This window comes from Castor canadensis, chromosome 7 (assembly GCF_047511655.1).
Source record: "Castor canadensis chromosome 7, mCasCan1.hap1v2, whole genome shotgun sequence".
Lineage (NCBI taxonomy): Eukaryota > Metazoa > Chordata > Mammalia > Rodentia > Castoridae > Castor > Castor canadensis.
This window is the reverse complement of record NC_133392.1, coordinates 145,223,571-145,233,989: the sequence shown is the minus strand read 5'-3', so window position 1 is coordinate 145,233,989 and position 10,419 is coordinate 145,223,571. Positions and strand designations below refer to the sequence as shown.

The 10,419-nt window shown below is 48.2% G+C and overlaps 1 protein-coding gene across 2 annotated transcripts in view; it reads left to right on the top strand.

Annotated features, from left to right (window-relative positions):
- Positions 1-2,554: 2,554 nt before the first annotated feature.
- Positions 2,555-10,419, top strand: part of Grhl3 (grainyhead like transcription factor 3) — a 32,542-nt gene continuing 24,677 nt past the window's right edge. The window contains exon 1 of one of the 2 annotated variants that reach the window (XM_020154274.2): positions 2,555-2,789. In XM_020154274.2, coding sequence (XP_020009863.2) covers positions 2,773-2,789 — 17 coding nt within the window. In that variant the 5' untranslated portion in view covers positions 2,555-2,772. Of the gene's footprint in view, positions 2,790-2,817; positions 3,763-10,419 lie in introns of those variants that run through there. The other variant, XM_074080976.1, reaches the window with a different exon arrangement.

Sequence of the window (10,419 nt, the reverse complement as noted above, 5' to 3'; positions counted from 1 at the left end):
TCACTGTTATTATTCTGAAATATATTATATCACATGTGATTGGCTGGTCTCTACTTTTAATCTCCTTGACAGAGAGAAACCAGAACTGGGCCATCCAAGCAGTAGAAAGTGGTACCAGCCTTAACTGGTTATGCTCATGCCACCCAAGAGAAGGATGTGACAGCAGCAAGGCCTGGGAAGTTTCTCTTTAAAACCTTGGTCTGAGTTTTGGGAACAAAGGCCTGGACCAGCCTTGCCTCTTGACTGGAGGCATGACTCCTGCGGGAGGGGTCTAGTGACATGCTGGCTCATAGTTTCTCTGCCTACTCATCTAAGACCACCAGTCCCTCCATCTCAGAGCACCTCTGGAGCCTTCCTGTGAACAGAAGAGGCTCACTAGGGCCTCTGTGGGTCTGTAAAGACAGGTACAGGTGATTAAAGGAGGCAGGACCCAGACATAGAGGGAGAGGACCCATTTTAAAAAGCCCAGCGAGCATGGACATGTCATTTGAATCCCAGCCCCTACCCTCCACCCCCAAGCTCAGCCAGCATGAGTCACCCCACTGTTATTGCAACACAGCTGATGAAACTCCACGGCTTTCCACAAGGTGGGGAGACAGGTACACAGAGAAGTGTGCCATCCTTTGGACTGCAGGGAGTTCTGCAGTTACAGTCGGCACCAATAACCTCAGTGAGTGGCTGCTCTCATTAAACCCCACTCCAGCTCCACCACTGCCCTAGACTACAGCTTGAGTATTTTACCTACTCACTGTTTATCTGTTTCCTCGTCTTTGAAATGGGGATGACCAAAGTGCCTATCTCACATGGCTGCTACAAGGATTAAATGAGATAATGCATGTAAAGTCTTAGCACAGAACCTGATAGATACCTGTAGTATATCAGGCATTTTCTAGAAGCCATACACTGTAGTTTGCACTGGAGATTCAACAAGTACACAAGGTTTTTGCTCTTGTGGCATTCACATTACAGAGGAAGGGCAGTTAGAAAACTAATGAGAAAAAAATAGCAAAAAGTCCTAAAGGCTTTGCAGAGAACAAAAATAAAATGGTGTGAAATCCAGTGACTGAATTTCTAATTTAAGAAGGTGGTGTGATACCCAGTGACTGAATGTCTACTTTAACAAGGGTGACTGGAGAGGGCTGCTCTAAGGAAGTGGCTTTAGGGTGCCCTCTTACATGACCTCCACTAAGAAACTCTTGACAGTTCTCAAACCCAGTACGCCTTCTCCATAGGTCTGACTCCACCCCAAGAGGGCTCCTTTGAGTTCTGACTTTACCCTGAAAACCCTCATCTAATTGGCAGGAGTAGCTGAAACTTCGTCTGCCTTTCCCCAGAGGAAAAGGCGTGCGCCAAGGTGAGGTACCCAGGAGGACAAAGCAAAGAGGTAATTTGCCAAGGATTTGGAGGGGGGGGGGGTGGGCAGGAAGAGAGAAGGGAAAAATAAGATCCCAAAATCTTTGGCTTAGAATTAATTTCAAATTAATCCCAGCAGAAGCTCTTTAAAACACTCTAGTATTCTCCTGTTCGTGTTTGTGGATATTCTGGGTTTACCAAGCTTGTTCTTTATAGAAGACAGCTCACAGCAATTATTCCACAATTACTCTAACAAGCATCTGCTTTCTCCCGAGTGCCCATTGCAGAACCAAGCCAGAGAAATAGCCAGCCAGCTAAGGCTTTGGAGGTGGCCAACTTAACTTTTCCATTCTTTCTGTGCTGACCAGAGGCATGTGTTTGCCCACAACCCATTCAGATCAGTATCACACCAAATAAAAGGCTGCTCTACTGCCCCATGCCATCTCTCTCTCTCTCTCTCTCTCTCTTGCTCTCTCTCACACACACACACACACACACACACACACACACACACACAGACACACAGAGTACACTCCAGTTTACCTAGGATCTCAGGGTTTTTGGCCTCCAGTTTCCCCAGAACCCAGAGCAGAGCCTTGCACATAACAATTGAGCTGCAGTCTTCAGTTTAAGGGGCAGTCAGATTGAAGTGAGATGAAGATTTGGATTTGGGCTCTGACATTCACTAGCTTGTGCCCTTAGGCAAGTCACTTTACCTCTCCAGCCTCCATTTCTTCTCTCACCTGTAAAGGGTATTTGCTGGGAAGGAAGGGGGAGGTGACAGTAAGTCCAGCAGAGTGGGTTACCTTGAGAATCAAAAGAAATCACTTAAATAACTGTAAAATACTGCTTATAAATGTTAAGGGGAAAGTCCTGAAGAAAAGAAATGAAACTTATACAGAGCCACTTACACAGAGCAGGAGTATCTGCTCTTTCCTTTTAGATTTTCCCCACACTGAAGGAGAGGGCAAAGGAATTTAGTGGGGGGATGGTACTGGGATCCAAGATACTAACTAGAAACAGGCATTTCCTTTAAGCCAGGTATCTATCCCTGTGTTTTTCCTCTAGTTATCTTGATTCTTTACTTTTTTCTCCTCCCTCCTCCCTGCTCTCCGCCTTCCACCCCCTCACCAAGAAAGGAATTGGCCAGCTCCACCCAGTCAGGCCCCCATGACTCCGCCCCCACTGGCCGACCAAGAGTTAACAGCTGCACCTGTTGAGGTATACCTGCAGTCGCTGGCACCTGTACCTGCAGCCAATCAGAGCCAGCGCTGCCGGGAACCTACTGTCAGCAAAATCCCGACAACCAAACCTCAACATAAATCAAACACTTCCCTGGGCAGGGAATGTCAGGCAAGAATTAGAGACCACCGGTCAGCAGAGCCTCACTGCCGATCGTCGGAGCCTGGGAGCAGGAAGATGTCGAATGAACTTGAGTGAGTAAACATCAGCGGATGCCTGGGCTCCCTGAGCTGAGAGGCTGGATGGGGTTTCTAGAAGGGGGAAGAGCAGGGAGACTGGCGCCAGGATTCACACGGCAATTTGTAAGGGTAAATGAATGGGCTGCTGATCCTGCTTCTGCGTGTGGAGGCAAGTCCAGGTCTCAAAGCAGAACTGAGTGTTTCCCTGGGAAAATACTTTTTCTCTTTCTCTCTGCTGAGCAGTTTCGAGCCAGGCAGGGAAACGCAGGACTGAAACTGTGAAAGTTTTTGGCACCACTTTTTGATACTCTGAAGGGACTTTGGAAATCAGAGACAACCCCAGCCCTGTGGAGGCTTTCTATCTTCTTGCCAAAAGGAACTTCTTTGAGGTGGTTTTAAGAGCTGTCTTAAGCAGAGTTGGGTTTCTTGAAAGGGGCTTGTTTGCTAACTTGGAACAATCCCAAGCGGGAAAGGTTACAGTGTAGTGGTTGAACATATACAGCTTCTGTTGTTGGCTTGCCTTAAGTTCAGTCTTGGGAGGCTGTCTCTCCTCCCAAGCTGTGAGATCATAGACAGCTCATTCAACTTATCTGAGGTTCATTTTCCTTATCTGGAAAATGGGAACATGAATGCTTTGTAGGATTCTTGAGAGTTAGGTGTGCTAAAGGCTGTAAAATACTTAGCACAGAGACAAGGTCTGAAGATGTGTTCAATAAAATGAGGTCAGTTTTATTCAGAGGCAGTTGTAAGGCTGGGGAAGCTGAGGAGTGATTTTTGGTGAGGTCATCTCTTGCTTGGCAGGAGGCAGGTGCATTCCTGCCCACATCTGGGCTTTGGAACCCTGACTGGCTGATGCGGACCTTCATTATAGATTTCCTCTTCAGATCCAGACTTCAGATGGAATAAAGTTAGGATCTGGGCTGCTGTGGCTTGGGCTCAGGGAGCTGGCCAGACTATCCTCTTCTTCCTCTTCTTGCCACCCTCAGAGGTGAGTGGGAACTTAAAGATCTTCTCAGCTACACAGGAGGCATAGGTAGGAGGATTGTGGTCCAGAGCTGGCCAGGGCAAAAAAGTGCTAGACCCTATCTGAAAAATAACTAAAGCAAAAAAAAAAAAAAAAAAAAAAAAAGGGCTGGGGCCATAGCCCAAGTGGTAGGGTACCTGCCTAGCAAGTGCAAGGTCAAGTTCAAACCCAGTACCCAAACTTAAAGACTTATAGGCGGAGCAGTTGGTGGGTCTTGATTACAGACAGGATTACAAGATACTAGCTAGCTCTTGGGTTCTTCTGGGTTGGCTGTGTTCACAGTTCAATCCCTGGGGTTCTTTTGAATGAATTCCCTGGGTTAACAACTGGACTTCAACTAGAATAAGGAGCATTGTGCCAATACCTAGATTCAAATCCCAGCTCTGCCACTTGTGTGACTCAGTTTTTCCTTACCTGCCAATATGGCCAGTAGTGGTACTCACCTCATGGAGTTGTCAGGGATTTCACCAACCTTAGCATAGTGATTGCTTTAAAGTCTGGGAGGGAGCAAGGTAATAACAGCATTGTTATGTCTGCTGAAAATAAGTGGGCATTTCTGAGCTCTCTTGCTTTCTATTTTTTCATTCTTTGAACACATGTATCTTTGAGATGTACTCCCGTTCCACTTAGATCTCTTGGCTAAAAAACGCAGAGGCTGGAGACAGGATCTATTAATGTTGCTCGTGAGGGTGGGGGTTGTTCTGAAGGTGGGTTACTTGAACAGAAAGGCTTTCAGCTTGTCTCCTCCTTGGTGATTTGGGTTTGAAGTTGGATTCAGGTGTGTGGTCAGGAAAGCTTGTACCTGCTGAGTAATTGCAGGCAGATTCTGAAGCCACCATTTGAGATCACAATGGCAGAGCCTGAGGGCTCAGCTGCCCCTATTGGTAGGAGCGGGGGTGGGGGAGATGGAATCAAATGCTTGGCTTGCAAAACGTGAGCTGCTGCTGCCGTGGCCTTGGTCTTCCTGCAGCATTTCCTGAAAAGTGCCGAGATAGGAGGACTGGGCAAAGCCTACGTCCTGAACACTGATAGAATGACCAACTAGAGGCAGTCTTGCATCTGACTCAGTTCTGGGTTGTTCTCCCTGTGTTGGTCCTCAGTTTCCTCATTCGTGAAACGGGGTGCTACACCTACCTGGCAGGGAAGGCACTGAGCTCCATAAACGCCAGCGCGATTACTAGGCCTCAGGTGGGAAGCGGCACTTGGAAGCGGGTGTTAAGGCGCATGGAGGCCAGGCTGCGGCGTAGTTAGAAACCAGCTCAAGGCAGCTGGTGGGTGGCGAGCGCCTGGGCCTTTTATGTGGTCGGGCCGAGCGCCTCTGCCAGCCCCAGGCCTCGGCCAGCCGTGGAGTAACCTCTCGCCATGCCTCACGTCAGGGGCCAGCCGCAAGGAATCCTGGGACTGCAGCCTACTGTAGTCTCGCGGGAAAGCAGCCTGGCACCCGCGCGATGCCTGCTGCGCCTGCGCACTGCGCGCCCTGGACCTTCCTGGAGGGTGACTTGGTGGTGCAAGCTGGGGCGTAGTACGCGTGGGGTGGGACCCTCGAGAGCAGGAGCACCTCCGACAGCTTTGAGTGTTCTAAAGGCCCCCGAGGGCCTGCTGGGTGCCTGGCGCACCTGCAGCATCCCTCCCTGGTTCGCCACATTCATGGACTTGCACATAGTAGGTCCATCCGATGGAAGAATGGAACCCTCCGCGCTGCCTCCCTTGGTCCCCAGCCCTTTGCTGTTGGGAATCTTTTCCCACCCCCAAATACCTGGAGAGAGGCGGCTGAGGTTTGGGGTGAGGGAGGAAGGTGGCGAGGGGACGAGAACGCGTCCCCGCCGCCAAGCGCCGCGCCTTCCATCTGATCTCCGCAGCCCGGCTCCAGACTGCCTGGAGCGCTGAAAGAGTTAACCAGGAACGCCCCGCTGCGGTTTTGTGGTCGAAACCATGATTGCCAGGAGCAAATTTTTGTCGTGCACAAGGTGTGTTATTAAAAGTCGGAGTTACGCTGCTGGTGAATGAAAAGTTAAAAGCCCTCATTAAGCTCGGGCTGTAAAACAGGGGACCCCGCCGGGAGACACCATAACGGCGGCCTGGGTGCGAGGGAGGCTCCGCTCCACGGGCTCTGCGGTGGCAGTCAGCAGTGAGTGGCCGGCCCAACACGGCAGCAGAGCCCTGCAGGGTGAACACTGTTTGGATCCTCGGAGCTTTCTGTTGGGTTAAAACAAAACTTGTTAACATTTATTGAGTGCTGACTACATCAGATGTTGGGCCAAATGCTTGATAAGTGCATCCTCCTTTGTCCCTCCCAACAACTAAAAGAGGGATGTCGGGTTTGTAAGAGCGATTTAGCACAAGAGGCTTGACATGGGCTCACCCAAGATCTCACAAAAGAGCTGAGGTCTTAAGTAGGCCTTAAACAGGGGCCAGGTCAATATACTGCCCTGCTTCTGTGCCTAGGCAGTGAAGTAAGACAAGGAGATAGGTGATCTGGGAATAGTTTTCTCAGAACAGATGAATTCTCTGCTTCCTATTTTTCTGTAGGTTCCACATTTTATTATATACTTGAATTTTACAAACCTGTTACTTTTGAAATAGGGGAGGGGAAGAGAGAGAGCCATTATTTTTTAAGAGAGAATTATTGGTTCACCCAGAACAGTATTCTCAAAGAGTAATCCCTGGGTCACCATCATCATCTGGGAACCTGGAAATGCAAATTCTCAGCCCTACCCTAAACCTAAGGAGTCAGACACTCTGGAGGTGGGGCCCTTGGGTCCGTGTTTTAACAGGCTCTCCAGGTGATTCTGCTGCTGGCTCAAGTTTGAGAACCCACTGGCCTAGAAGACCAGGCAGAGGACTGGTAAGCAAAAGGTCCCCAGAGCCACTGATGACCTATTGTGTAGTTGCTGGGTCAGCAGGTTGAGAACCCCACTGTAGGGTCACACCCGTGTTTAAAGGCCAGCTCTGTGGCCTGTGGATTGGGTGACTTTCCCACAGCTCTTTAAACCCAAGTGTCAGTGTTTGTATATGTAAAATAGTAGTAAAAACACTCCCCTCACAGGACATGGGTGAGAATGAAATGGGACAGAACTGTGTTCCCTTCCCTTTGCTTGCCTTTTCCTCTCCTCTCCAGAACTCAGATTTCCCATTTGTAAAATGCAGCAAATAATCCTGACTGGCTGTCAAGTCTCTCTCACTATTCCACTTGCCTCCTAAAAAGGTCAGAGGTACTCACCTAGTGAAAGTCTTGAAGAGAAATAGCTCCAAACAGTGATCTCACTGTTTGGAGCTATTTCTCTGGGCCTTCCGGGGGGTCAGCAAGAATTGGGAACTTTCCAGGGCAGGGGCAGTGTGGTATTCACCTTTGTGTCCCCAACACTTAGCACATACCCTGTTACAGAATAACCCTCAGTGAATGTTTGTCGAATGAATCAGTGAGTGAATGAATGAAGGAATGTGGCACTCTGGTTTAGAGGTGAATTTCAACTTCTTTCTTGCCTCCGTTGAACAATACAGAGAAAACAGAAAATCAGACAAGAAACCAAGAGGAGAATAGGATGTGAAAGAAGATTCTCACATGGGAGTTTCTGGTATAACTGGGAAATGGCCCCTAATGTACATACAGCTAGAAGTATTTTCTGGAGTGTGGCCATCCTCAGCTTTCCCACTTAGACTCAGATGAGGAAGCTGGTGGCGCCTCTCTCCTTAGCTTGAGATAAGACATTTGACAGGTGGTCAAATTGTTCTGTTTGCTGGGGCTACTCCACAAAGTGAGGGATAATGATAGTAATAATAATTCATGTTAGTATGTGCTGGCACCCTACAGATCATTCTACCTGTATCATCTCATTACGTCTTCCAACAGTGACTTCACAGAGTTGGAAAGATTAAATAAGACAATGACTAGAAATTATTTAGCTAGCACCTGGCACTTGGCCAGCCCTCAATGAGCAGTAGATTTCATAATTCTATGAGGTTAACGCTCTTTTACCCACATTTTACAGGCAAGACAACTGAGGCACAGGGATGTCATATGACTTGCCCAAAGTCGGACAGCTAGTAGGTTGTAGAGCTGGACTGGAACCCAGGTCTTGTGGTAGCTTTGGGGGACTCCCTTCCATTCAACCATGAATTCCTATTGCCTTATTCAAATGGGAGTCACCCCAGAGCCATGCCCTGCACTCCACCATTTCTTCAGTGAGGTCCCTAAAGGAACCCCCTGTCCAGGTGACAAAGCGCAGTTCATATTCTGTGCATTCAGAAAACCAGATGAGCCATTGGCAGTCACAGAAGCCCCTAGCTATTAATTCATGGAACACCTTGCATGGGGCTGATTGAAAAATGATTCTTCCGTGAATGGTCATGGCAGGGCTTCCCTGTGAGTGATGAGTGAGTGTGCCTGATTCCCGTTGATGAGACCCATGGCTGGGGTTGGCAAGTCACTGGGTATATCTGAGTGTCAACACTCTGCTCAGGTGACCCCAAAACTCTTCCTCCTTGGATTGGAGGGGAGGGGGACCCAGATCGCCTGATCTGCCCTGGACCAGGTGCCTCTGTAGGTGGGATTTGAGGGTGCCCTCTTTGGTGGCGGGTTTTCTTCCACTTTCTGCTAGACTTGTCCATCTCTGAATCATTCAGATGCCTATGCCATAGGACAATGATGGAACTAAGCACTGGATAGCACACTAGGAGACTTGAATCCCAATCCAGCTCAAGTCTGTGTGTCCTTAATCAAGGCATACCTCCTCTCTGGGACTCAATTTCTAAGTTCACTTTGTCACCTAAATTGCTGGGATTCTAGTGGAAGGAAGAGCTATCAGAGTCAATACTGACTGAGGTAACATCCACTCAGTCTTGCTAGGAGTGATAAGTGGGTCATCAGAAAGCAGATACTGCATATCAGAGGACTTGCTGGGATGAAACCCCACCTCTCCACTCTCAGTCTCCTCCTTGCTGGTGCCCAGAATGATACATGCTGAAGTCAGTAGGCTAAGGCTGACTGGGCACGGAACAGCTGGCACCACACCCCTTCCGTGCTGTGGGCCTGGAGGAAACTGCCAGGGAAAGGCCCCACCCACCTGGCACCCCTGCCTAGGCAGTTTGCAAGCCCCTCAGTAAGTGAGGCCTAGCAGCTATACCCTGAGTGCTCTCTTGGTCTTATTTCCATCTCTCCCAAATTGAAGGAGGCTCTGAGGAGGTGGCTTTGTGAAGGTTCTTGATGGTGGGAGCCAGAGGCCTCAGGTTCTAGGCTCAATATCTCAAGATATCAGTTGGGTTGCCTGAGGTAAGTCAATGGCCCTGTCCACAGCTGTTTTTCCTGCTAACAATGGGGACAGTCATATATTCCCTCCCTATGTTACACAGGCATTGCAAGATCTCAGGTATGACAGGTATGTGACAGAGACATATATGCTAAAAAAAAATAATGTGCTATGCAAACACAAGGGATTATCAAATCTCCATGTGAGTTTCCTCCTCAGTGGGCTGGCCTTTCTTGAGCAAGGTGTCATATGCAAAACATATGGCTCATACCTGGCACACAGTAGGCAGACAAGCTCTGGGAGCTTTGATCTTGCCTTTCATTCCCATCCATCTCCATTCTCCCTCTTCCCCTCCACCTCTCTTCTCAACCAGCATCCATCCCAGGGCCCCAGCAACTCAGAGGTCCTTCAGTTTTTCCTTCATAGCCTTCTTTACCTATCTGATATTGGTGATGTTGGTGGTAGTGGTTTGTTTTGTCGTTGTGTCTGTCTTGCTGCCAGTGAAATGCATCCTCCATGACAGCAGAGACAACCTTGTTGCCTTACTCTCTTAGAACAGGATCTGGCCCACAATCATTACTGCCTCTGATAAATGTTAAGATGATAGATGATGCCGTGCAGGTTTTTTTGGTTTTTCCTTGCCCCTACATCACTGGTGGAAAAGTGACTATTCATGGAGTTCCCAGGACAGATCCCAGGTCATCTAATGTCTCATTGCCTATTTCTGGGAATGTAAAGTAGGAATAATAACACACTGTGTATGTTAGGGAGGCTCCATGAGATAATGAATATGAAAGTCAATGCAAGGGGTTATTATACTATCTCTTTTGGTTTTGATATAGAACCTGGTTCACAGGCATGAGTCTGGAGGGGGTGATAATTTAAGACTCTCCAGCAGTCTCCCCTTTACTCTCATTTTGGATTCTGGAATGATGATGGTGATGATGGCCATTATTTACTGACGATAATTTCTAGCAGGCTCTGGGCTAAACACATTTCTTACATTAATGCACTTAATTTTCCGAATAAACAAAGAAATTAACTCTACTATAAAGTAGCCACCCCTACTGACTCCCCATTACATTACTGTGTTCTAATTTTCTTCACAGCACTTATCACTAAAAAATTAACTCATTTACCTACTCGTTTATAGTCTGTCTACTCCAATTAGACTGTAAGTTTCATGGGAGCAAAGCCTTATCTATCTTGTTCTTGGCTGATTTCCCAGTACCTAGAAGAGTCCCTGACTGGCATGCAGAAGACACTCAATAGACCCATTTAACAGATGAGGAAGGAGGCTGAGAAGAATTAGTGCCTTACTCAAGGACACAGCTGCCAAACCCAGGGCTCTGACCCAGGTGCTGCTTCCTCCCAT